At 44.5% G+C, this 27,843-nt stretch overlaps 2 protein-coding genes and 1 non-coding gene across 6 annotated transcripts in view; 1 reads left to right on the top strand and 2 right to left on the bottom strand.

Annotated features, from left to right (window-relative positions):
• Positions 1 to 3,793: 3,793 nt before the first annotated feature.
• On the bottom strand, positions 3,794 to 3,860 carry LOC118523385 (small nucleolar RNA SNORD49). The gene has a single exon (XR_004911071.1). It is a non-coding gene; the product is annotated as a small nucleolar RNA SNORD49 (small nucleolar RNA).
• Positions 3,861 to 7,333: 3,473 nt separating this feature from the next.
• Positions 7,334 to 24,682, bottom strand: SAXO2 (stabilizer of axonemal microtubules 2). Of its 2 annotated transcripts, none has more exons than XM_078078810.1 (4): positions 24,549 to 24,682; positions 21,417 to 21,596; positions 15,749 to 15,951; positions 7,334 to 8,780 (listed from the first exon to the last, which is right to left on the bottom strand). In XM_078078810.1, the coding sequence occupies exons 1-4, from the start codon at positions 24,584 to 24,586 to the stop codon at positions 7,837 to 7,839; spliced, it is 1,365 nt and encodes a 454-aa protein (XP_077934936.1). In that variant the 5' UTR covers positions 24,587 to 24,682; the 3' UTR covers positions 7,334 to 7,836. The 2 variants fall into 2 exon arrangements, with proteins under 2 accessions (XP_077934936.1, XP_077934937.1); XM_078078811.1 differs by having other exon boundaries at positions 24,477 to 24,609.
• Positions 24,683 to 24,743: 61 nt separating this feature from the next.
• EFL1 (elongation factor like GTPase 1) overlaps positions 24,744 to 27,843 on the top strand; it is a 137,094-nt gene continuing 133,994 nt past the window's right edge. For 2 of the 3 annotated variants that reach the window (XM_036072895.2, XM_036072894.2), the window contains exons 1-3: positions 24,744 to 24,882; positions 25,635 to 25,744; positions 27,728 to 27,795. In XM_036072895.2, the coding sequence (XP_035928788.2) occupies positions 25,654 to 25,744; positions 27,728 to 27,795 (159 nt within the window). In that variant the 5' untranslated portion in view covers positions 24,744 to 24,882; positions 25,635 to 25,653. Of the gene's footprint in view, positions 24,883 to 25,136; positions 25,338 to 25,634; positions 25,745 to 27,727; positions 27,796 to 27,843 lie in introns of those variants that run through there. The other variant, XM_036072892.2, reaches the window with a different exon arrangement.

The following is a 27,843-nucleotide window of genomic DNA, read 5'->3' as shown; positions in this document are numbered from 1 at the left end:
TGGACCACTTTCTTACACCAGACACAAAAATAAATTCAAATGGATTAAAGACCTAAATAAGACAACTAAAACTATTAAAATCCTAGAAGAGAACATAGGCAGTAACTTCTTTGATGTTGGCCATAGCAACTTCTTTCTAGATCTGTCTCCTGAGGTAAGGGAAACAAAAGCAAAAATAAATTAATGGGACTTCATCAAAATAAAACGTTTTTGCACAGCGAAGGAAATAATCAACAAAACTAAAAGGCAGCCTGTGGAATAGGAGAAGATATTTGCCTATGACATATCTGATAAAGGGTTAGTATCCAAAATATATAAAGAACTTACAAAAACTCAACACCCCAAAAATGAATAATGCAATTTACAAAATGGTCAGAAAAAATGAACAGACATTTCTCCAAAGAAGACATCCAGATGGCCAACAGACACATGAAAATATGCTCAACATCCCTCATCATCAGGGAAATGCAAATCAAAACTACAGTGAGATATCACACTTCACACCGGTCAGAATGGCTAAAATAGCAACACGAGAAACAATAAATGTTGGCGAGGATGTGGAGAAAGGGGAACCCTCTTGCACTGTTGGTGGGAATGCAACTGGGGCAGCCACCGTGGAAAATAGTACAAAGGTTCCTCAGAAAGTTAAAATTAGAACTATCCTATGATCCAGCAAATGTACTACTGGCTATTTACCCAAAGAATACAGAAATACTGATTCAAAGGGGGCACATGCACCCCAATGTTTATAGCATCATTATCTACAATAGCCAAATTATGGAAACAGCCCAAGTGTCCATGGACTGATGAATGGATAAAGAGGGTGTATCATATATATATAATGAAATATTATTCAGCCATAAAGAAAGAATGAAATCCTGTCACTTGCAATAACATGGATGGAGCTAGAGAGTATTATGCTAAGTGAAATGCCAATCAGAGAAAGACAAATACCATATGATCTCACTCATATGTGAAATTTAAGAAACAAAACAAATGAGCAAAGGACAAAAAAAGAGGGAGAGAGGGAGGCAAGCCCAGAAACAGACTCTTAACTCTAGAGAACACACGGCTGGTGACCAGAGGGGAGGGGGGTGGGGGAGGGGGGAAAGAGGTGATGGGGATGCAGGAGGGCACTTGTTCTGATGAGCACCGGGTGATGTATGGAAGTGTTGAATCACCATATTGTACACCTGAAACTAATATTACACTGTATGTGAACTGGAATTTAAATAAAAACTTAAAAAAAAAAAGAAATCGACATTGGTATAACCCTATTAACTGCAGACTTTATTGGGATTTCACCATTTTCCCACTATTGTCCTTTGTTCTGCCCTGGGTCCCACAGGATCCCACAATGCCATGCCTCTTTAAGGCTCCAAACTGTGATGCTTCAGTTTTCTTGTCTTTCATGACCGTGGCAATTTTGACGACGACACTGGCCAGGGATTTTTTTGAGTGTCCCTCTATTTGAGATGATCTGATATTTTCTCACGTTTAGAGTAAGGTTCTGCATTGTTGCCCTTCTGACTGTGCAGTATCGGGGGGAACATGGTGTCAGTATGTCCTCTTACTGGTGATGTCTACCTTGATCCTTGGTTAAGGTGGTTTCTGCCAGGTTTCTTCTCTACTAAGTTACTATTTTCCTCTTAGTAATTAATATATATGTATTTTGGAGGCAATACTTAGAGACTGTGCAAATACTCTGTTTCTCCTTAAAATTTTGTCCCCTAGTTTTATAGCATCCTCTGGGTTGTGCCTACAATAATTATCATGATGATGTTCCAATGGTGAGTTTCTGTTTTCTTCATTCCTTTTACTTTTGGTAATTGGAATCCTGTAAGGAAGAGTTGTGTCTTCTCTCCCGTTTATTTATTTATATCAGTATGGACTCCAGGTTATATATATACATATAGATATAGATATATAGATATGTATACACATAGACTTTGAGTTAAAATCCAAATATATATATATACACTTAGTTTGAGTTAAAATCCAAACTGTCATTATTTTGTTGCTCAGATCATTCCAGCTTTGCCCATTGGGAGGTTCTTAGATTGACTGCATGTATACTAACCCATGCATGCACACGCATGCACGCACACACACACATCTATTTATTTCTGCATCTGTGAATTCATCCTGAAACCTCACGTCAATCCACACCGTAGGGTCATTACTATAGTCAATACCTTTTTCTTATTTGTAGCTTATTTCTGTGACAGTGAGAAGCCTGGCTCTCATGATCTACAATACATTTTCTCGGTTTCCCATAACCCTGTGACAGAAAAACAATTTAGCAGCTGGATTACAGTGTTTGTGTCAGATGCTTTTAATCTATAGCTTTAGAGAGTTCAGTCAGAACACTCTTTCCCAAAATTACTTAGGTCATCCCTCTCCTCCCACCCTCCTCTGTGTGGTTACGCTTACACTCACCCGTCACGGTCTGCATTCCTTCCCGGGTTCTCCCCGCATCCTGGGGGATGGTGTCTGTAATGTTATGGGCAGTAAAATTGACTCTGTGGTTTCCAGTTCTAAGAGTTATGACGAGTCCAGAGAGTTGCTTACCAACACAGTTTCCTACACAACACTTCCATCACCCCCTAAAATTCCCTTGTCCTGCTTCTCTGTGGCCTTGTGAGATGTATGTGTGTGTTTACCCTTACAAACTGTCAAGCGATTTTCCAAACTGCCTGGATTGTCAGGTCTGTGTGTGTGTGTTATCTTTTGTAGCCATTCTGATAGGTATGTTGTGATGTCTCATTGTAGTTTTAATTTGAATTTCCCTAATGACTAATGATATTACCTTTTGTGTGCTTATTTGCCATCTCTTGTGGGTTGAATTATGTCCCCCCTTCAAAAAGCTTCTAAATCCCAGAATATGACCTTATTTGGAAATAGGGCCTTTGCAGATAATCCAGTTAGGATGGGATCCCTTAGGGTAGCTGACATTAGGGACAGTCCAGGTCTGTGAACTCCAGGACAGCTGGCATGCGTATAAAAGGGAGATTTGGACACAGATGCTTGTACACGGGGGGCATCCCATGTGAAGGCAAAGGCAGAAATGTATGAGCCGGGCAACAGGAGATTGCTGGCAAAACTCCAGAAGCTGGAAGAGAGGAAGAGAGCAGGTTCTCCCTCCCGGCCCTCAGAAGGAGCCGACTCTGCCGACACCTCGATCTCAGACTTCTAGCCTCCAGAGCCCGGAGAGCGTCCTGTCTGCTGTCTAAGCCCCCCAGCCTGGGGTACTTTGTCATTGGAACCTTAGCAAACTAATACACCATCTATAGATATATTCTTTGGTGAAGTACCTGGTTAGATTTTTACCCACTTTTTTTCCTGTTCTTGAGTTTTAAATATTCTTTAAATATTCCAGATACACATCCTTTGAAGATGAAGAAACGGGTTCTGAGAGGGGAAATAATCTGTGCAAGGTCACATATGCTAGTCTTAGAAGATGTCGTCCCCACTGCTCTTCTACACTCAGCATCTTTTCTTCCCTCCCTCTCCCTTCCCTCCCTCCTTTTCTTCCTTCCTGCCTTCCTTCCTTCCCTCCCTCCCTCCTTCCTTCCCTCCCTCCTTCCTTCCTTCTTTTCCTTCCTTCCTTTTCTCCCTCCTTCCTTCCTTCCTTCCCTCCTTCCTTCCTTCTTTTCCTTCCTTCCTTCTTTTCCCTTCCTTCCTTCCTTTTCTCCTTCCTTCTTTCCTTCCTTCCTTCCTTCCTCTTCTCCTTCCTTCTTTCCTTCCTTCCTTCCTTCCTTTTCTCCTTCCTTCTGTCCTTCCTTCCTTTTGCCATCAGCCAGGTTCATCATCAGTTATCACTGCTGAGGGCACTTCCTATCCGTGATTTAATCATGGACTCAGCATCTTTAAATGCTTGCTGGGAGTAAGCCTCTGCCAGCCCCCTGTCCTTGTGAACTGTGATAGTTCCGTAAAGGCTGCAAATAAAGGAGCATCGCTGGGGATGTTGGAAGCGGTGGCGACAGGCCTGGCCCCCCGAGAGCAGCGATCAAACTGCGTGCTGTGTTCCTGGGTAGCTTGGGGAGGGGCGACACGGGGTGAAAACCTGCACATCCCCATAAAACAGCATTGAGTGGAGAGGGAAAACAGCTGCAGCCTTAAGAGAATGAAAGATTCCTCATGTTTTGTTGGCCACGGTGACGCTTTCAGAAGCGTATTATCAGCCCTCTTTGGAAACAGCCTTCTTGAAGTTTGCTAATTCAGGATTACAAGGTTCGCCTCCCCCTCCCGGAGGGCTGGGCAGGCGGCTCCTCTGGCCTCTGTATTAGGAGGCTCCCCCCTTCAGGCAGCGCCTTAGGTCGTGGTTTCATACAAAATAGAGTCTGTAAATCTGATGAACGAAGCTGGGGCACGGGGTCCCAACCTCTGACGGGTGAACGCGCCCCTCCTCTCTTCCTGCCCTCCAGTGTTTGTTAACAGTCTTCTTAGAACGGTTTTAGGTTCACATCGAAATGGACTTGCAGGTACGGAGCTGCCCTGTGCCCTCCGCCTCCCCACACGCGCAGGGCCCCTACCGGGCGCAGCCCCCCCAACCGGGCCCAGGCCCCCCCACCATGCGCAGCCCCCCCAACCGAGTGCAGCCCCCCCACCATGCGCAGCCCCCCCCCCACGCACTGGGCGCAGCCCCCCCACCATGCGCAGCCCCCCCCCACGCACTGGGCGCAGCCCCCCCACCATGCGCAGCCCCCCCACCCACGCACTGGGCGCAGCCCCCCCACCATGCGCAGCCCCCCCACCCACGCACTGGGCGCAGCCCCCCCAACCATGCACAGCCCCCCCCCCACGCACTGGGCGCAGCCCCCCCAACCATGCGCAGCCCGCCCCCCCACGCACCGGGCGCAGCCCCCCCAACCATGCGCAGCCCCCCCCCCACGCACCGGGCGCAGCCCCCCCAACCATGCACAGCCCCCCCCCCACGCACCGGGCGCAGCCCCCCCACCATGCGCAGCCCCCCCCACCCACGCACTGGGCGCAGCCCCCCAACCATGCGCAGGCCCCCCACCCACGCACTGGGCGCAGCCCCCCCAACCATGCGCAGCCCCCCCCCACGCACCGGGCGCAGCCCCCCCACCATGCGCAGCCCCCCCCCCACGCACCGGGCGCAGCCCCCACTGGAGCGGCAAGTCCGTTACAATCCGTGAATGCACGCCTGGCACAGCAGAATCATCCAAAGTCCCTAGTTTGCCTCCGGGTTCACTCCTAGCATTGCCCTTGGAGTTTTTATAAACCACAAAGCCTTTCTTTCTAGTTTCTGAGTCTGTGGGGCTTATTTTCTACGACAAGGATATGCAGGGAGACAGGTGGACATGGGATGGGGCGGGGGGGGGGGCGGATTTCCTACCCCTTTTCTCTCTGAATGATCCTCCTTTCTTCATCGGATTCAGCCCAGTTTGGCTTAGTGAAAATTCCTTCTAGAATCTGGCAGGTTAAAACAGTGCTGGTTTCCAGGCCTGTTACAGTGGGGGTGTGTGTGTGTGTGTTCCTGCACAGTCCATATTCCAAGGAGACCTGAAAAGGCCATGAATCAGGGGGTGCTGGCCTTCCACCACCACATCTGGCACTCTCTAAGTCTTGCCCAGAGCTACAGATCCCTCTGTACCTGTGTTCATGTTGTTCCCACCTCCCTGCTTTCCTTGATCTGGCAAGTTCCTACTTACCACTCAAGATTCAGCTCAGCTGTCCTCTCCTTAAGGACGCTTTTCCTGAACTCCCAGGCTAAGTGGGCCATGTACACCCTGTTCCAGTCTTAGTCACGCCTGTTATATTGAGTGTTAGATTATAGGGACACACCATTATTCATCTTTGTGTCTTCAGCTCAAGTCACATTGCCTCAGGAAACCCCAGGATACATCTTACTATGGGTAACCTTTGTCTAGGGAGGAGACCACCCCCATCAGATTGCAGAGGGATTTGAATGTCCAGCCTCAGAAAACGGGCCAGGTTGAGAGCGTTACCATACTCCCTACTGTTTCATTTTGAGTATACAATAATGTTTTCTATCGAAAATGTAAGAGTATCTAGTTATATACAGGTTAACCTAGATAAGACTTTAGTTAAAAAGCTCCCTTTTCCAGAGAAAATTTGGTACAGAAATTATTTCATGAAAATTCATTCATTTTATCGATGCTTTATTAATGTTGCATGGATATAAAATTCTACAGATCATAATTTTCACTAGTAAATACAAATGTAAATAAAAACAAGCTGCTTTCAAATATTAAAAATGTTTTAGCCAAATGTTGGTGGCCTTATTCTCAATTAAGCATATTGTTTGAAACAATTCTAAAGCTACAAAAGGTCAGAATTTGTACTAAAATAAACCTTGCTCCCCCATAATGCAATCATTTATCAAAGGAAAAGAAACAATAGGAGTTTGATTCATTGGGACATTTTCAGCATTTATAAATGCAACGTGTTCTTCCTACTTCACTTACTGGCATCCATCTTCCCGCCCCTTCTTAGCACTAAGCTCACACTAGAGAAGAAGGACACAATTATGCCCCCCAGGAGCCCGCCCCTGCTTCTGAACCCTGACTCCGGGCATGGCCATTAGGTGCATCCTTACCCAGGGTTACCCTGAAGATTCTTCAGAGGTGTCGATCATTCCTCAAACTACTCTAACAATACCCTTTTCCTTCCTTTAAGTACTGTCTTTCCAACCATGTTCTTCTCCGAATTCAAGTTCTCCATTCTCTGTAACGAGCTCTCAGGTGCTCGTGGCTGTGGAGGACAAGACTCTTCTCAGGAATCGAACTACTACTCATAAGCTCAAAGCAAAATTGGTCATTTTACAATTCTTGCCTCAGGCCATTTTGAAAGTGAGTATTGAGTAGGTTAATTACCCTAATTTGAAAAAAGAGAAAACAGGTACAAAATGGGATTAAGGGACTTATTAAGAATCCCTAACATTTGTTTAGCACTTTTGTTTTCAGGTTACAATGAATCATATGATCTGATGCTCACAACAGAATATTTGTGAACTAAGCCTAGCAGATGTCCTTTTACAAATGGAGACACTGGGACTCAAAGACGCAAGTCGTTGGCCGAGGGTGATGTCATTGGAACCCAAACTCAGAGCTTTGATTCCCAGCCCACAGAGCCTTTGCTTGTCACACCATAGTGCCTCTTGTGAACGTGAACGTGGTGAGGAGCAGCGCGACTGCCCTCAGCACCACCAACCACAGTGCACTGCGTAGATGCTCTGAAGTCTGAGGAAGTGAAGACCATTGTCTTGGATGAGGAATCCATGCACCATTTTCAGACGCATGCTAGACAGTCCTAATGCGCTTGATACATGACAACTGGTAGGTAAGTAACTGTGTAGTTGCCATAATTAAAAACATAAGTATAAATGATAATAGATTGGAGAGAAGCAACCAAACAGTAGGTTGGGAATTAAAGTAGTTCAGATGGGAATGTCCATGATTCAACGTTCAGAACAGCATCTTAAAGAACACTCTTGGTAAAGGATCAATACAAAATGGATTTTAAGGTCCTTATTCCTATAATTAATTTTCCAAATTAATTTTTAAAAATTTAAAAATGATTTGTTTCAGCTCTCCCATAAATTATTTTGATTATAAAAAATTGGCTTTGGGGTGCCTGGGTGGCCTAGTCAGTCAAGCGTCCAATTCTCCATTTCAGCTCAGGTCATGATCTCAGGATTGTGAGATCAAGCCCCACGTTGGGCTCTGTACTGGACTTGGAACCTTTTTAAGAGTCTCTCTTTCCCTCTTCCCCTCTCCCCCAAAAAAACCTGGCTTTGCCCTTAGAAAACCAATATCTGTTAGCTTCATTTTAAACATGATTTGATGATTAGAAGGCCTCCACTGTGGGCGTGACCTTGCGGAAGAATTTATGACCTCGAGAATTTGTACTTTCAAAGATAAACCCTGGAGGAGAAGGATAGCTAGCAGGGCAGATTTCCTGTTTCTTTGGTGTGTACTCTGTAGAGTACATGGTTGTGTCATCGAATGGAGCAGAACTCTTAAACAGAGCATGTGCTGGTTTGCAGCTCTCCGTCGGAATCAGCTCATGTGGCACGTAGTGAGACCTGAAAGTGCTCCAACCATCAAATTTTCCAGATGGGTTGGGAATCTGCTGCTGCTGCTTAATGAGACCTTGACGACAGCATTCCCAGGCTGGAAAATCTTCCTTTGTGGTGCTTTTTCCTTGAAAAGGAAAATTGTTATTTCTTCTTTGAGCAACTGGCCTGATGGGACTGACACGTTTGGTCTGATAGGGAACATAGTCGAGATGGCTTGTGCTGTTCAACTGCATGGTACCTGTAGGCGGGACATATTCTTGTGGTTTCTTGACTTCGGGTGGTGGGATTTCCCAAGGTTGAAAGCTTTCACGGAATTCCGTGCTTCCTTCAAAATGAGCATTTTGGGTCACTCTGGTGTATGGAGGTCTGCAGATTTTTGCAGTTTCGCCAACAAGACCCTGAAAGTCGTATCGGTGAGTTGTGAGATCCTCAAAGGGTTGGTTGGTTGGCTTGTACACTTCTTTTGGCCTTGCAAACTTGAGTTCTAGCTGATAAGGTACATAATCAAGGCGATGACTTGTCTCACCATTAAAAGGGACTGTAGAACGTTTGACCACAGGGCTGGGTTTAAAGCTTTGCCTAGGCTTTATCTCCTGAGGAACATAGTGATCCTGAAATGTAGTTGAATTTCCAAATTTCACAGTGGGGGGATGATAAGTTTGTTCAGGCTTATAAAGGTCAATTTTCTGAATGTCCCAAGCTCTATAATCATCTTGAAAATAAAAGAGAGCATTTAAAATACTGAAGAAAACAACCTTCTTCTAAAAATCATGACTTACTTCTCTCATTGCCAAACATCCTCCCATTTCCTTCAGAAATCTGAACATTAATCAAGTCTGAATTTGCTCAGCTTCCCCTGATTTGTGTTTTCTTCATATCCACCTTCCTCCTCCTATCTCCCCACTTTAGTACATATAACTTTGTACTTCTAGATTTACCTGAATATACAACAAGGGAATGGAACATCTGAAGTTGGATTGCTGATAGTTTTTGAACGCCTGTGTTTTGGGTAAAGACCGAGTTTGGGAGATTATGGTTGTGTTTTCCAAGAACTGGTTGGGATTTTCACCATAACTCATGAAATGCTAAAGTAAACCATAAAATCTAGGGATTAACATAAAATCAAAGGCCCTGATGTGTGGGCAAAGTGATGCGGGTATTATTCTTTGCCTTGGAGGGACTCCTCAAAGGAGAGAGAATTTCAACTCCATTATACTGTAGGAAAGCCTGCCAGACTCCCTGAGCAAACATACAGAATAACTTGTACTATCCCAGAAAGATCATTGCCTTCAACTTTAGCTTCTGAGAAAACGGACTTCAGGGTATCACCAAAAGACAGAGGGCCATCTAGAGGCCAGAGGCCTGAACTGAGTGCTTTCAAACATACCAGAAATTCTATGTAGAATTTAGAAGGGAACATCAGAGCTAAGTCTGAGATTTAGGGTTGAATACCTTAATTCTGCTTCTTGTGGCATACCTAGACTGTGGACGGAAAACTGAAGTACTTATATTTCAACCAAGGGTTATTTAGTTTTTCTATTTCTAGATGAGAAAGGTAGAAAGCTAAGAAATACTGTGGAATTGACTTCACCCAAAAAGATGTATACCAAAGATTAATTTATAAAAGACAGAAGTTATGCAAGATAATGTATTAGAGTCTAGACTAAAGTCCATGTAATGTCTATTGGAAAGGCCAAAACTCAAATGCTTTTTACGTGGATACCTCCTTTGGAGAGAACAATTCCTCATTCACAGACATTTCTGCCCCAATGGCCAAGTTGTGGACCAAATGGTTACCTCTACCTCATCAAGCTACTGATGTTTGGATGAGAGTGGATGCCTGGCCCAAGAGCAGACAATCTTTAGGTCAGTAGAGGCAGACGAAACAGCCTGGCAAGAAGAGATGAGCTGGGTAAGCCATTCTTGTTCTTGTGAACCCAAATTTGAAAATATGGAGCCAGATAAAAGTAGGAGATGAATCTAAAAGGATGCCATGAACTGGAATTGGAGAGCTGTGGTAAGGTGAAGACTTAAAAAATCCACCTGTAGGGTAAAAGAAGCGATATAAATAGGCAGAGGAGCCCAGGTAGTGGAGTAGCAATCAGACTAGATGCTGCAATAGAAACCATGGGGCTCTTGCAGAGAGGGAGGGGGGGAGTAGCTCTTCCCTCCAGCTTCCTCTGACCCTGACAGCTTTCCACTACCAGTACAGAGGAAGCCTTTACCACGAACTCTCTTTTGCTTGAGGCACCATGAAGGAATCTCTGTTATTTGCAACCTGAAGTATAAAATTATAACACTATTTTCAGAAACTAAAAGGAAATCACAGGGTGCTATTAAAGGCCTAGAGTTCCACCTTGCTGCCAAAACAACTGAGAAAAAATATTAATTTCATGAGAGAAAATAAATAGAGTAATTCTCCCTTACCAAGCCAGCTTTGGTTTTCAAAAAGGAAGCAAAAATTTGGAGACTGAGACACAAGTTTTGACAGCACACAATACCATGAATATCATTTCCAGATAACTGCAGAAAATTGATTTTCCTTTTATACATATGCCTATGCTCATATGCCTGGAATATTGATTATTTGTTCATTCTGGAATATTTATTAATAACATTCTAGTGATACCTTTAAAACATCATAGTCTTTATTCATATCATCTGTTTTTAGTGTCTTACGACACTTCTAGAAAAGGCAGACATAATGTCATGCACATCTAACAATGCAGTCTGGCCATCTGGCAACTGTGGTATTGTCCTGGTTAGATAAGGGCAATTCCATTTCCTCTGCTCATTCTTTTGACTTCTAACCACAGTTTCTAATCACTAAAATCTAGTTAGCAAGTTTGTTATCTTCTGAACAGCTTTAACCCCATGAAGTGTCTGCATGTGTTTGCTCACCATGAACGTCTGTATGCAGAGCTCCATCCCCATCCTTATATAGTGAGCTGTTCTAGGTTCCTCTTTGAGGACAAAAGTCCTGAGGTGCACATGTTAGTTCTCTTCCTTGGTATCTTGTAACCTGTTCCCTGTGGTATCATGGCACCGAGGACTTGGAAGCAACTTTTATAAAGCCAGGGGGCTCCATCATGGGCATTTCTTTCTCAATCTACATATCATCAAACAACTCCCATGATTGTAATACTGCCTATAAGCTGATGACTTCCAGAGGTTGAATCTCCATTCCAGACTTCCTTTTGAACACCAAACCCAGATATATATTTTCCTACTTGACATCTCTATTTCAAGAGGTAAATTGAAACTTTGTATGCTTCAATTGAATAATCAATCTTGGAGTTTTAATTGGAATTTTTATTTCATTTATATTTAATGTAATGAATGATCTAGTTGAGTTTAAGTTGACTATATTGCTATTTGCTTTTGACTGTTCCCACATGTTCTTTGTTTCCTTACCCCTTATTTTCTGCCTTCTTTTGGATACAGGGTATGTTTATTATTCCATTTTCTCTGTTAGCATTTTAATTAGAACTTTCCCTATTTTCAGAATAAGAAGGCATTTTTTACTTATTAGGGGATCTTTTTGGCCTACTTGAACTTAAATTGATATTTTTACCACTCTAGAGCAGTGGAAGAAACTTTCAATGGTGTAATTCCATTTACCCCCTCCTGTCTTTTGTGCTATTATATTTTATTTCTATATTTATGTAAAAATACATAATTATTATTGTGACTTTAAGAAGTCAATATTCTTTTATATTTACCCACAAAGTTACCCTTTCTGTGTGTTTCATTCCTTCCTGCATTTCTTGCTGCCCTCTGGAATCATTTTCTTTCAACCTGAAGAATTTCCTTTACTACTTTTTGTAGTATGGGTTGGTTACTAACAAATTCTTTGGGGCTTTTGTTTGTTCCTGGACACATTTTTATTTTGCCCTATTTTTTGAAGGATATTTTCACTAGACATAAAATTCTGGGATTCATTGGGTTTGAATTTCTAGGTGTTTGGTTTTTGTTTTTTTTTTTTTCTTTTCCTTTCAACACTTTAAAGATGTCACTGCATTCATTATCTTCTGGTTTCCATGGCTTCAGGTGAAAAGTTAGGTATATTTCTAATTTTTCTTTTCATAAATAATGTGTAGTTTGTCTCTTACTACTTTTGAGAATTCATCTTCACTTGGTTTTTGGAAGTTTGATGATAGTTGCCTAAGTGTGGTATTCTTTGTATTTATCTATTTTGGGATTTGTTAAGTTTCTTAAATCTGTGGTCTGACCCGTTCATCAGATTTGGATATTTCTTGACCATCATTTCTCCAGGTATTTCCTGACTCTTCATAGGTCTCATATTTTACCAAATGCTGGGTGTCATGTGTAAGTAAACCATAGACAATAAAATCAATGTTGTTTTCAACAGGAGAAAGTTTGGTCTTTCCAATTTAGGCAAATCACCCTAACCCAATCAGGAATTGAGCTAGGCTGATGCTCAGAGGCATTTTTAGTTAGACATAATCCTCCTCTAGTTACAAGGACAAGAATTGTGGTATGTTTGTGGTACAGCCCTCATTCTGTGGGACTTTATCTCCTAAGCACTTACTCCCAAGTACAGCTGTGGGATCTTTCTGGCCCAGTCTCCTAGCCCATCATACCCCCTACACACTCAGCAAACATCCCACAAGGAAAACCAGCCATACATCTGGAAGACTAATGGATTCCAATGTGTTATACCAATCCACATATCAGGTGCTTCACTGGTTTCCCTTCACCCAGTAGAGTCTCTCTGCTTATGCCAAGCTCAGTTTTCAGCCTAGGCCAAGGTGTGACAAATGCTCCCGGGGAAGTAAACAGTTGGTTCTCTTAGCTCACCCAGGAAGGCCTCCTTCATCTCTGCAGTTTTACCTATTTGCTTCCATAGCTGTCTAATGCCATTAAAGAGATGTTTTACACTTTAAAAATGTCGACATATTTTTAGCTATTGTAGTGGAAATAATGGCCTTCTGCCATTTACTATATCCTTCCTGGAGAGAGAACTGAAGCGTTTTTAGCAGCTACGAGAAAAATATTAAGGACCTCAGTCTGGTAACCAATGCTTCACAATCTGATCTTTACCTACATTTATAGAATTACACCCCAATCTCTCACTTCCTGAAGTCCTCTGATGCTTATGGAACAACCCCTTTATTTTTCTGGCTCTATGCATTTTTGCTTATTTCATCCTAGTTTTTGTGATGTCCCTCCCTTTCCTATAGATCAATACTTACTGCTCTCTGATACATTCCCAGGCTGGCCTGAATTTTGCTCAGTGTTGCTCAGTCTAAATTTTTGAAACATGACTTGTTCCATTAATTTTCTAGTGAATTATCCTCCTCCCTAGTGATAACACATATTATTTATTTCTAGTATGGCGATTTAATTTTTTCTGCTACTATTGCTTTTTTTCCTCAACCATAAAGTATCTGTTAACAACCACGCTCAGTTCAGATCTCTGTATTCCCTACAGTGCCTAGCACAGAACAGAGTAATCCTTAAGACATTTACCAAGTTCAATGCTGGCCTATTTTAATCATCTACATTTCAGTATAAATGACTTTCTAACCCGAGGCTGCTGGGAGCAGATACATTTCTGTCTAAGAGTAACCTATCTCATAGAACTGCGTCTCTGGAATATAGATGTTACCCTTCTCGTCACAGCCCTACAGGGTCTTCTCTTCCTTTTTCTTTATCATATTCCCTCTCTGTCTTTCCTCGGTTCTCTGATTCTCGGTGGACAGTGAGAGTCTCTTCTCATTGCGATTTCTCACCACCTACAGACCTGTCCTTGAATAGTTATCTACAAAACCTGCAGTACAGTCATCACACAGCACGAGGACTGCCTTGGCCCTTAATATTTATTGTCTCATGCCCCCACACCTGGAAATACAAAGGTAACCTTTCCTCACTAGGAAAGGTCAGAAGCGAGAAAACCACAGGGATCCCAGGAATCCTCCACATCGGATTATGGGGGTGGAAGTATGGAGATCTACAGGAAACCCAGGTAATGAGAAGCTAGAACTAGTGTGTGTGTGTGTGTGTGTGTGTGTGTGTGTGTGTGTGTGTTATGTGTAATCGTCACAGCATTGGGGACTATCAATATTACTGATACTTTTTGATAGATCTTGTAGGACAAAAAAGAAAAGAAATTCCTACTATGGTTGTTAAAAGACCCAGTTGTTCTCACCAAATACATTTTATGTCCAGTTGTCCGGCAGTATACGACCTGTGCGTACCAGTAGGTGCAGGTCTGCAATCGCTCTATGCTCCATCGCATTATAACAACACACTCGGTTACTGCACACATTGTCTTAAAACTTTGTTCCTTGTGTAGCATCTTACGTGCTCACAGCCAAAAAGATGAAAGTACAATGCTCCTGACCTCCCTACTTACAGATCATAGCGTACTGGTAAACATATTTACTTATGATATTTGAAGAATACATATGTGTTCGGCAATTGTCTGTTTAAACTTTAAACCACTGCTTTTATTGTGGGTGACATCACTTTTATAAAAGGGTTTTATGTGAGGACATACCACTCAGCTGTATCACATAATAAAAAGGATATAAACTTAAATATGCAATTATATTATTAAGAATAATACGCAGTAACAAGATAGCCTTTTAAAAAAAAGACCCCACTCCCCAAAAGCAATAGAGCATTTTAAAATCAGGTTGATTTTTGGAAAGAAACTAGCCATACACTGTCCAGCCCCTTTCTTCCAAGTCAGTTGCCAACAGGGAGAAGGTATTCTCATACTTCTTCCATGCTGGAAGTCTGAGAGGAGCTGGTCTCCTAAGTGGTGGTCCAACATTGTCACTGGGTGGATAAGCCTGTTTTTTTCTGAGTTCAGTATCGGGAAGCATCTGCTTTATCCTTCACCCTAGCCTTTATCACTAGAAAGGGAGTATTTGGTTCTCCACCTGCTAACTCTTTTGCTTTATCAGTTGGTTCAGAACTTAAATGGTAAAGAGGTTGCTATTTATTTGGCCTTCTTTGAGTCCAGTACACTCAGTAGTTTCAGCTCATTCTGGAATGGAAAGAAAGGAACGGTGCCAACCAAATGTGGCATAATGTGACAACTGTGACATAATGCTTGTTCAGTGACATCGTTTGTTTTTATGGTTGACCCTCTGAACAGCACAGGAGTTAGGGGCACTGCACCCATGTGCAGTCAAAAATCTGTACATAATTTTTACTTCCCCAAACTACCAATGGCCTACTGCTGACCAGAAACCTTAACAACAGCATTTAACAGTCAACATATGTTTTGTATGTTATATGTATTACATGCTGTATTCTTACAATAAAGTAAGCTAGAGAAAAGAAAATGTTAAGAAAATCATAAGGAAGAGAAAATACGTTTATAGGACTGGACTGTATTTATCAGAAAGAATCTACACATACGTGGGTCCACACAGTTCAAACCACATTGTTTGTAGGACAGCTGTATATGTTTTTAGGTAGAGAAAATGAATTAAGTGGCTAAATTTGGACAGCAATCCAGGTCTTTGAACTCTCAATCAGGCAGATGGTCTTTTTTTTCGCTATGTAATACTGCTTTTATCAAAGCCAAACAAGTTTTCCTAAGCCATGGGAGCTAAGTTTGGCAACACAGCAAATTATGATTTGACGTTGGATGGAAGTGAGCTTTAATTTTTTGGCTCCTTCACTTTTGAAATGGCAAGTTACCTTTATAGGTTGGGACAGCGTCCACCTTCCCTTGTTTAGCTTGTTGTCTCTCCAAGGGCCGGACTATGGCCACAGGCTGCACTTTGTAGGAATTAAAATCCCGTTTGTAGGTAGTGTCAAGATCAATCTCCCCCTGTTTTGGTTTGTGTTCTTCTGGTACATGGCGAGGCTGTTTGACTATCTCATAAGGACGATAATCCGATCTGAAATATATAAGTTTGAAACATAGCCTCACAGGTTCCTTTATTTCTAATTTTTCTAATGCAGTATTGAAATTTTCAAGGTTTATTTCAGTTGAAAAGTCTAAGAAGATATTAAAATGGTGATAGTTAATAAACTACTTGAGAGAAATAATTTAATTCCTTTATGTCCTACCCAGTGACTAACATCTTAAGAAATATGTCAAAAATCCTAGTTTTCAAACATCATTATAATGTGGATCTTCAGTTGATCGGATCTTACATAAATAAAATCTTTAAGTAACTGAATTTTTTTCTAACCTGGAAGGAAATCTTATGTGAAAGATTTAATGAGTCTAAGAAAAAATTTTAAATATATCCCCTGGGTCTACTTTGTCAAATTCCTTATTCATCCTACTTAAAGACTAAGCTCTTTGGGCATGCTTTCTGCTTACTGAAATCATGCTGTCTTCCTGCTTATTATAAAGAACCACTTAAATAAATAAGTAATGTCTAAACTCTGGCCTTCAGTCATAAATCACATTCATAGTATGGATGTGATTCTTACTCGTCTTTGGATCCCCGAGAGCCGCATATCGCAGTCCAGCCACCCTGGGCGTTGTATAACATTCTGTGGCAGAAATGGTGCTGCGGACACTGGGCTGTCTGGTGGGGTGCAGATGACAGACCCAGAGTGACCAGACTGCCTGGGTCCAAATCCTGGCTCTGTCATTCATTAGATGTGTGACCTTGGGCAACTTAGTTGCCCTGTCTAGGCCCCAGTTTCCTTATATATAAACTAGGACAATCATGTCATCTAGCTCATAGGGTGGTCTCACGGACTGGCGCACATACAGGCACGCACGCGCGCACACGCGTGAGAGAGCTTGGTACACAGTAAGGGCTATTACTATTATGACTACACGTCTTCAAAACTGCTTTTTTTCTTCTGAACTCTACTGTGTCACTCATTTTATTGGTATAAGCCATCTTGTATTAATCACTATTTTCTATTTATGTCCATAAGCTCCAAAACCCCAAAACCTCACTGAATCCCTTCTACTCATGATACGGTTTCTTAGACTTGTTGGCTCCTCTTCCTCAATCCCATCCACCCCCGTCAAGCCGGGGTCCAGCACTGCCTGACGGGTCACAGTGGCTTCTCTGTGACGGAGTCTGTAGTCCTCCTCTTACTCGATGGGCATTATGGCCCACTCCCTCTGTCTCCAGGAGACTCTCTCCTCCTGCCTTCCTGCTGGTTTCTCCTCAGTCTCTGGTGCAGCTTCGTCCCCCCTCTCCTCGGCCACTAAATGCTGGGGGTTTCTCAACACTGGGGCCCACACACGTTCCTCTTCTCCTCTGGTGCTCACCCCTGAAGACAGCTCTACTCCCACAGCTTCAAGTACTACCGAAATAGAAATGACCCACCAATTTATAGTTCAGCTCAGACCCTTCTCTGAGCTCCCTACCTGTATTCGCAACGGCACCTCAAAACTTAACATGCCTCCAACCAAATCACCATTTGCCCCCAACAAATCTGGTCCGTTTGCTGGCGCCCCATCGTAGTGAAGAGCATCACCATCTCCTTAGCAGCCGAGACCCAGCTCTCAGCCTTCTCACCTCAGCTCCCTCGTGTGGCTGCTGCTTCATCAAGTCCTGTCACTTTGACCTCCTAACTCTCTCTCACATCTCCTGTCATTACCACAACAGGTCCAAGCTCCCACAATAGCTTATTCACATCAATTCAACAATTCCTAAACTCATTTATCTGCGTCCACTCATTCTGGCTTCTCTCCGCCTGTCCTCACCTGGCACCCAAAGTGATCCTTTCACATGTAAATTTGATCAAGTCATTCCTGCCCTGAGTTGCCTAGCCTCTTCCTTAATTAGCCCCCCTTTACACCCCCTCAAAAAACAGGCAAGCAGGCAGACAAATGAGAAAGAAAAGACACCTTCAGTGGCCTCTTACTGCTCCAAGGACACAGAAAACCCCACACGTGGCCCAGAGGCCCCACGTGGCTCCTTCACTAGCCACTAGAGAAAACTTCCTCCTGCTTTCCTCTTGCTCGCCTTCTCTCCCTGCTCCTGCCGGCTGCATGCTGCTCTCTCTGTCTGCACTGTGTTTCCTTACCTGCTTCATCCAGTTAATTGCTCCACATCCTTCAGGATTTCACGCATTCTTCTCATTTCCCTGATAAAATCAAACCTTGTATTCTGGCTCTCAAGTCCCCTCGTGCCTGTCCCTCATGGATTTTATCCCTGCTGCGATCTTGTACTTATTTTGGGCGATGCGCTGCTGCCTCCACTAGACGGCAGCATCTGTGGGCACAGAGACCGCGACTGTTTCTGCTAACCGCTATATCCCAGGTGCTCAGCACGGTGCCTGACGCTTAACAAGCGCTCACTAAGTATTATTTAATAGATAAATAGTAGAAATCATGTACCTCTTATTCTCAAGACATCTAAGTTGTTCTTTGCTCTTCCCAAATACCAGCTAGAGGGACATAGGCTAAAACGCAATCAGGGAGTGGAAGAATCAGGGAGAGGACAGAGAGAAAGGTTTGAAGTCTTAGTTTCTCTAGTTAGATTAGTTAAATGTTAGAAAGTGTACCTCCAAACCCAAAGCAGCTTTCTATGGAGAAGTGATAATGGCTAAATACACTCTTAGTCATCAGATATGTCCCCAAACATAGGACATGTCCATAACCATACTTCCAGGGCAGACTCCTCGCCGACTCTGGCAGTCCTCGAACTGTACGGCAACCGTCCTGCTATAAAGGATCCAAAGTCTTAAGCACGTCTAGACATCTGCTCTTTACAGTCTCGTCCTCTATTCTAGAAAAGTATAGGATGACCCTTTATTCTCTGTACAGATACATCAGCTTTTTGCTGCTTAGTCAGTACAGTTGACATAAGGGAGTGAAGGAAGGGTTCTAAACCCCCAGCATAAGGCTCTTGGAAATACCGCTAGTTCCCCAAAATACAAAGAAAAGATGCAGTGTTTTACTTAGTGTAGCGATGATGATTTGAGAAATGGAAATTTTAGTTTTATTGGCATATTCTGACCTTTTGGGAGTTGGGACATCTTTTTCTTTCCTTTTGTTTTTTGTTTGGTTGGTTGGTTGGTTGTTTTTTGGGTTTGTGTTTTGTTTTTGTTTTTTACTATATAGGGATACTTGAACAAGTCAACTGACAAACCCAGAATTGAAAAGCAATTGCCTTTTTAAAGAAAGATATGGCAGGTTTTCTCAATTTTAACATTCAGAACTAGTTAAATGCAAAATCTTTATTCAACAAATATGCATATTGTGGAATTTATTTCAAATCTCCATTTTGAATCATTAAGGTATCGAGGAAGAATGAACGGTAAGGCGAAGAAAAAAGAGCAACCACTCCCATTTGATCTGTCTCAGTCGTTCAGTTTCTTCATCTCATTTGCTTTAATCTGTATCTTGTTTATTAATCCGTGTTTCTATTTTTCAACTGCCATTCCCACAAGGCTGTAAAAGCCAGAGTGGGGCACAGTCCTTCTTTACGTCCCATGTCATATCCAGGGATCAGTGCAGTACTTGACCCATTTCATTGAATCTACGGCAACAGAATGACAGCAATGGTGGTTAAAATGCAGATTCCTGGGATCCACTCCGTTATCTATTGACTGTTTTAGGTGGAATTCTGGAATCTGCAATTTTAACCCTTCTGGATGATTCTAAAGCATACCAAGTCTGAGGACTATGGAAGATTTTCAAATCTGTGGAAGAGCCACACACCTACAGAAGCTAAGAGAGTCACCAAGCACTATTACTGTAAGGGTTGCCTGAAATTTTAAAGGTAGAAGTATTGGACTCAAAGTTTGAAGGTTTCAACCTTTGTTCAGGCAAGTAGAATGAGCTCTATCTAAAATGATATAAAAATGGATAACACAGCAAATTAAAGTTATTGTAGAGCATTTTTAAAAACCCAAATTATAGAAATCTGATACCTTCCTTGAAAGCAGAAACCTCTATTTATTGATCCTTTTATACTTAACATCTAAGATTGTACCTTGAGTATGGTATGCACATTAACAGAATAAAGAAAAGAATTAACCCATTGACAAAGATACAAAACAATTTTTTTTTTTAAAGATTTATTTATTTGACAGAGAGAGACACAGCGAGAGAGGGAACACAAGCAGGGGGAGTGGGAGAGGGAGAAGCAGGCTTCCCACGGAGCAGGGAGCCCGATGCGGGGCTCACTCCCAGGACCCTGGGATCATGACCTGAGCCGAAGGCAGATGCTTAACCGACTGAGCCACCCAGGCGCCCCCAATTTTTTTTTTTTTAAAGCTAAGCCTAAATGAGGAGTTAAGGCTTAGGAGGATTTTTTTTTTTTTTTTTTGTCTATCATCCACTGAATGAATATTGAGTGCCTCCTACACGCTAGCAGGCATCATGCTAGGTTTCTGGAAATAGAATGCCAAGATAAGAATAGACACGATCCCTGCTTGCATGGGCCTCTGAAATGGATCTATGATAAATAATAGGAAGATGCTTTGAGGGCTTTCATAGGGGATTTTTACCCAGCCTGAGAACTGGATACACATGTGTCAGAGGCTCTCAGAGTGATAACTGAGTTGAGATCTATAGGTTACACAGGCATTAACTGGGGTAAAAGGAAGAGAAATTTCCAAGTAAGTAAAATAGTGTATTGGAAGGCTCTGTGGCAAGGGAATCCTAATATTTTCAAGAAATGAGGGGCACCTGGGTGGCTCAGTCGTTAAGCGTCTGCCTTCGGCTCAGGTCATGATCCCAGGGTTCTGGGATTGAGCCCCGCATCGGGCTCCCTGCTCAGCCTGGAAGCCTGCTTCTCCGTCTCCCACTCCCCCTGCTTGTGTTCCCTCTCTCTCTGTGTCTCTCTCTGTCAAATAAATAAATAAAATCTTCAAAAAAAAAAAAAAGAAAGAAATGAGAAATGTCCTATGGGATGTGAGCATTAAAAAGCACATTGAAAATAAATTAGAGAAGCAATTAGGGACCAAACCATGAAGGGATTTTGGTGTATATTAAATACAATGGGGAAAGTATAAGTATTTTAAGCAACGAGATGATAGGATTAGAACTGCATTTTAAAAAGATCATCTCTGCAGGCTAAAGTATAGGAAACAGATCAGAGATGTAAAAACTAGAGTAGATACAGAAAAAACAGGAAGTTCCTGTATTCCTCTAGTTGGAGGTGACAGTGGAAAGTCTCTTATAGACATAAGAGATTTTAAGTAGTTAAATAAAAATCAATAAAACTTTTTATTTCCCTTTTTCTTTCTTACTTTCTGTCATTCTAACTTAATTTTCATCTTTCTGTTTTTCTCAAGCTGTGATTCAACTAGTTCCTTGCTTCTTGAATTGGTTCAACTTCGATCAACTTAATAGTTCACTTTAGTTAAAAAACTTTATTAAGACCAGAAGAGTTGGGAGAGAAGTAAGTAAAGCAGTTAGTTTCTTAATATTTACTTAAATGTTGTTATTCCTTCCATTTTACCACGGCATGCTCGAAATTCTTGCTTGGGTTTCAGACTCTGAGGTGGAAGAACATGGCCATAGGTAGGATATTTTTCCAAATATTCAGTGGTGGGGCAAGATATGCCAGAATTTTCATAAATCCTTGTGGTTCCATGTGGACAGTGATGTCGCCTGTGCAAACATAAATAAACTGAAAGATTATTTTGACTTCCAAAAATATTTTATGATAATTGCATCTTCATCAGAGAGACCTTCAATAAACATAGAATCTCTAAATTTAAAAGCAACCTTACTAAAAAACAAACACAAAATACCTTCTGTTTATTCTGCAATGGTGTTTACCAAAACAAGAGAAAATTATGATATATCCTTTACGGTGGAAACTCTCGTTTTCCTCTGACAAAGATTTAGTGGGTCTTCTTATACTAAGAAGCTGAAAAAGCTCACAAGCACATCTACCAGGCCCCTTGCAAGCAGGTTCCCCACCCAATTTAGCTTTCACCTGCTGGATGTTCACATGATACTCCGAATCAGAGAGCGCTACCGAGGGAGAGGGGCAGAGCCCAGCCCTGTTGCTGGCAGGATCGTGGGAGAGGCGCCGAGAGGCTGGAGCCAGCAGCTGTCAGGCGGCATTCAGGTTTGCAAGGTGGCTTCCTGACTGGCAGCTCCCTGACCTTGGCAGTAAGGAGTGGTTCCCTGCCAACAACTGGGAATCTGCAGCCAAGTGGTAGGCCTCTCAGAACCACTCCTTAACTCCGTAACGAAGAACCCTGACCAATATATCATATAAGCTGATAGCACACAGTGGTTACACAGAATGGGATTGATCTTTAGGTGTGGCTATTGCAAGATGCAGAAATTGTAAACACTGAAAAAGTGGGTTGTAGAAGAGTATGGTATGTTCTGTTTCTCTCTCTTTCCTTTTAAAGGACTTGTAAAACAAGTCTTAAGGAACATTTTTATTTGTGGGGAGTAGGATTATGAGGGATTTTCACTATATTCTACATTTTTTGCCTTGCATTTTCATACCATGCCTCATGTATATTCATTTCATAATCAGAAAAAAAAACCCATAAAAGCTCTTAACAAAACAGACAGAAAAACCCAAGCAAACAACAAAAAAGTATCATCCCACAATGCTGAAATATGAGGTCAGTTTCTCAGGTCCGATGTCATTTGGGGACCCGGGCTCTGTGCGAGGGCTATTAATACAAGCCCAAGGAAAGGTGAATTTGAGGAAAATGCACATGCTCTGTAGATGAAATCAGAACCGGCTAGGATATCTGGACTCCGTGAACCCCCAGGAAGAACATAAGAGAGATCAGCTGCTCTGCCTGGAGGCTGCTGGACAGCAGGAAGAATTGTAATGCAGAGAAGAGTGAAGAGCTTGTGTCAAAGGCTATTCAGGTACAATCAAAATCAGAGGAGTTGAGAGATTCGGGATTGTTGGCTGACAATGGAGGCTTTGGGAAAGTGCTGAAGTTGACTTAGTACCACACATGGTCTCTTGGGAAAATCAGGGACAGGGTACATAGGTCATGCATGGAGGTCCTGATATGGGCGCACTGAGTTACAAGAATCAAGTCGAAGCTTTGAAATTTCTCGTTGTTCTTAGTTTTATTTTCCAGCAAAGACATACATTCACATTATAACAAAACAAATAAATACCGAAAAGCTTATAAAGGAAAGCCAAAGTCTCCTGTCCCAATGTTTCTTATCTCTAGAAACAACTTTCTGATGATCTCTGCTTTTTAGTTTTCTGGAGGCTACATCTGTTTTTTAATTTTTTTTATGAGCTTTGAACATCTTGATTTATCTGCTTAAATGACCAACTTTCAAATCCTAACATAAACATGACAGATTTGATTGATACCATTCCACTCACTTCCCACTGTTGCATGGTCAATCATCCCGTGGAATCGACATGCTCCTAATATTTATTTAGCAGTGATTTAATCCCTGGGCCAACAATGAAGCTGAGGGAGAAGACTGTGTTTACAGGGGGTGGGAAGTTGTTAGGCAGGACTCACAGACCAATTCTGGGTCTCAGGGTGGAGGCTACTCCCTTCTCAGTCAGGCAGATTCCTAAGGGAGCACTACTGCCTGGAGGGGACCGGGGACAGGGTCGGGCTTGGATGGAAAGCGGGGCACTGCCTGGAGGGGACCGGGGACACGGTCGGGCTTGGATGGAAAGCGGGGCACTGCCTGGAGGGGACCGGGGACACGGTCGGGCTTGGATGGAAAGCGGGGCACTGCCTGGAGGGGACCCGGGACACGGTCGGGCTTGGATGGAAAGCGGGGGCACTGCCTGGAGGGGACCGGGGACAGGGTCGCGCTTGGATGGAAAGCGGGGCACTGCCTGGAGGGGACCGGGGACACGGTCGGGCTTGGATGCAAAGCGGGGCACTGCCTGGAGGGGACCGGGGACACGGTCGGGCTTGGATGGAAAGCGGGGCACTGCCTGGAGGGGACCCGGGACACAGTCGGGCTTGGATGGAAAGCGGGGCACTGCCTGGAGGGGACCGGGGACAGGGTCGCGCTTGGATGGAAAGCGGGGCACTGCCTGGAGGGGACCGGGGACACGGTCGGGCTTGGATGCAAAGCGGGGCACTGCCTGGAGGGGACCGGGGACACGGTCGGGCTTGGATGGAAAGCGGGGCACTGCCTGGAGGGGACCCGGGACACAGTCGGGCTTGGATGGAAAGCGGGGCACTGCCTGGAGGGGACCCGGGACACGGTCGGGCTTGGATGGAAAGCTGCAGGTGGAAGAAAGCGTAGCACGGGTTGAAAGCTCATGGACTTGCACAGCGTCCTATTCCTATGCCTTCCTCCTTCCCTGAGATGTTGGGGACATCCACTCTCCCAGTGGGATCCGATCCCACCCCCGGGCAGCCTGAGGACCGGCCGCTCCTGCGCTCATATCCTCCGCCTGGCCGGACGGCGCTCAGTTTGCACCTGGCCAGGGAGTCTAAGAGCAAGAAACGTTTAGCCCGGCAGCCGGGGAGTGAGGGGCGGGGGGGTGTTGCGGAGCGAGCGTCCGTGTCCCTTCACCTCCGGGGGCGGCCACGACGGGGCTCCGGCCACCCCGCGCCCCGGCCCGCCGCCACGCTGGCCGTTCCTTACCCGCAGGTGCAGATCTGACACAGACACCAACTCTTCATGTTCTCGGCAGGCTGCGGTCGCCCCGCCGGCCCTCGGCACCTGCAGCTTCGCGGGATCGCTGCGCCTGCGTCGTCATGGCAACCCCGGGCGCCCAGGAGACCGACGCAGCGCCGGCTTCCGGCGCGTCAGAGACGCGCGCGGGTCAGAGGTCGTGCGCCCGCCAGCCCCGCCCCCCGGCGCGCGCGCGTCAGGGACCGCAGGGCAGTGGGCGCCTGCGACGCGTGCGGTGTGGCCGGGCGAGGGGCTGAGCGGGGCCGAGCGGGCCTGAGCGGGGCAGGCGGGGCGGCCCCGGCCGGTGAGTGCGGGTCCGCGCTGGCGGCTGACGTCCTCCTCGGAGGGCTCCGGGCGGCGGCGGGGACTCGGGTCGCCGGCGGGCCGGAGGTGCCGGGGCGAGCCCGGGCTGGGAGCGGCCGCCGCCCGGGGCCGTCGGGTCCACCTGCGGGCCGCGGGCCGCCGCCTGTGTCCTGGAGACAGCGAACGCGGGGCCCCAGGGAGGGGAAGGGGCTGTGCAGTGGGTGCTTTCCTTCCTTTCCAGGGCCCCGTAGTGCACCTGCTTGGTTAGGGAGCGTGTGAGCCGAAACTTTATTCTGGCGCGGTGGGCGGTGGTGGAGCCGGGAGTTTGGGCCTGAGTGAGCGCGAGCGAGAATAGCGCGAGGGCAGTGGGGAGAGATCGGGGAGCGGCAGGGAGCGGTGTCAGCGTCTTCCCGCCGGCCTGCAGACCACCCTTCTTACACGGCACACAACTGCCCGGTAAGGCCCGTCCGGTGGCAGTTACTGGGGTCCCGCCCCGGCGAGCTGCGGGAAGCCTCGCGGCCGTCCGGTCCCGGAGGCTGAGCGAGCTGCATGATCCCGGCGTGCCGCGGTGCCTGCTCCCCTGCTCACACTGGACTTGGGCCTGGGTGGCTGTGTCCCCTTCAGCAGACATTCGCTGGGTTCTTAGCTTCAGGGGCCTGGCAAGTCCTGTCAGCGCCCCACGTTACAGGGAACAGAATGTGAGGCCCTGATCTTTAGCGCGTGTGCCATGCGTGACACATACCTAATTTTTAGTCACAGGAAATAAGGGACCATGGTGCTCAGTAGTTTGGATAAGATGATTCACCTGCAGAAAAACACTGCTAACATCAGGAACATCTGCGTTTTGGCTCACGTTGACCATGGTAAGGATCCTTTCTAAATGGGTTATTTTCAGTAATTAAGGGGGTGTGTCTCCACATTTGTCAGCAAAGCCAAGCTGTGGACAGTTGAGACTGATGCTTGCTAAGAAGCAAGTATGTCTTCAGAAGTTTAATGTTAGAGACGCTCGCCATGAAGCATTTGAAATGAGCACGGCTACCTAGTGATTAGCATTCTTCTAGATAGTGTATATCGTTGTTTTCAATTTTATTATTTTTTTAAGATTTTATTTATTGATTTATTTATTTGAGAGAGAGCTCGAGCGAGCGAGTGCGGAGCAAGGGGAGGGGCAGAGGGAGAGAGGGAATCTCATGTAGACTCCCCGCTGAGCGTGGATCTGGGTGATAGTGAGAAGCCCTTGGCCAGTACACGCTTTATTGTGAAGATGATCATTAATATTTATTATGAGGTAGTAGGGAGCCACTGGGAGAACAAAACAAAGCAGGGCTGTTGTAATCAGCACGTTAGAAAGATTAGTCTGGTGGACGTGGTCGTGTGCACTGAAAGGTAAGAGGTTAGTGAGGTGGCTGTTGCCCCTGAGGTAGTAGCTGAGGGCAGTGGGGTGGGAACTGCGAGGAGGAGAAGTGGTAGATGGCTGTGTCGGTGAAGCCAGCGGAGAGGGAGTGGTATGTCAGATCCATCACTGACCCTCTGCCCCCCTTGAGTTTTTATAACGACTGCTCACATTTTGAGGACATGAGGTTTGGCAAAAGTATTTCTTCTTTTGCTTTGTGAATTAAATCACATGGTGTCTGGTCCTAGGGATGCAGTCAGAGTGCAGAAAGATAGTGCTTTCTGGGCACTTAACACTCCAGGGGGTACATGCTTGCCGTACTGATAATGAGTTCTACTCCACTGGATTGTAGGGAAGTGTCGCCCTAGGATTGAGCGGACGCACAAGATGTCCATGCCAAGCGGACAACACATTATTAAAGCTCTTCAGTGCTCTCATGATTGCTTTCTGGTTTGTACTATGACAGATTCCATGGCTTTGCTGACGTTCCCAGAGTGTTCTAGGACTTGTTTGTCTTAAAGAAAAGACCTTCCTTTTGCTACTTCAGCCCAGCTGCAGTAACCATATAAGCAGCACTCTTTAAACAAAGTTATCTGCCCCTTCAGATTGTGTAGACTTCATAAAACCTTGTATGAAACTGTGTGTACTTGAGTCTACAAAGACTTTTTTATTACATAGTAGCTCCCTAGCTTTATGTTTGGATTCTAGGTAACTTTGGGAGTAGCTGCAGTGTAGCTGATGCCCTCACAGTGGGAGCTACGGGTAAATTTCCTGAATTTCTTTGCTAAGTAAGCATTTTCTTAAGACAGTTTAACTGGCAAATACCAGCCAAGGCTGTACGTGAGGAAATATGGCAGAAGATTATGTTCTGTTTTTTGGTGGTGTTTTACCCAGTATGCCATTCAGAGACAAAAATGAGTGCTTTGCTATCTTTTTGTCATTCTAAGCTATCAAGAGTGTAAGTTAATAGCATGGTCACTATTACGGATATCAGATGATTAATAATTATGATGAACTAGGTCAAATTCTTGTAGAACAGATTTTACTAACTACGTATCGTTTATCAGATGTTCCGTCTTTTGATTGGCATGTTGGTTTATCTCATCACCTAGGAGTCTGCATTTGACTCTATACGTGATGCCTCTGTTTAAAAAAAAAAAGAAAACTACCCTGGGGGGAAAAAAGTCACTTGACAACTTTTCAGGTGAGGGTGATGAGATCCCTCGGGGTGGAAATATAAATTACAGCACTTTGAGCAGTAGAGTCTGTGTCCTTCCAGATGGTATTCTGTTCAGAAGTCTAAATGCTCATTAGGTCTTGCTTCACTCTGTATAGGTAAATAGGAAATCTTTGCAAAACCAGTTCTCATAGAAGTTAACTCTGTTGGTGCAGTACATCTCCCTTCCTGTTAAGAAAAAAAAATAGATTTGAATTAAAATTGTTATTTTAACAGGAAAAACTACTCTGACTGACTGTCTTCTGTCTAGCAATGGGGTCATCTCCAGCCGCCTGGCGGGTAAGGTAAGTTGTTCTATTTGATGAATACTTGTTGTCTTTCAGTAAGTATTA

This window comes from Halichoerus grypus, chromosome 8 (genome assembly GCF_964656455.1).
Source record: "Halichoerus grypus chromosome 8, mHalGry1.hap1.1, whole genome shotgun sequence".
Classification (NCBI taxonomy): domain Eukaryota; kingdom Metazoa; phylum Chordata; class Mammalia; order Carnivora; family Phocidae; genus Halichoerus; species Halichoerus grypus.
Note: the sequence above shows the minus strand (reverse complement) of the source record. Positions and strands in the feature narration are given on the sequence as shown.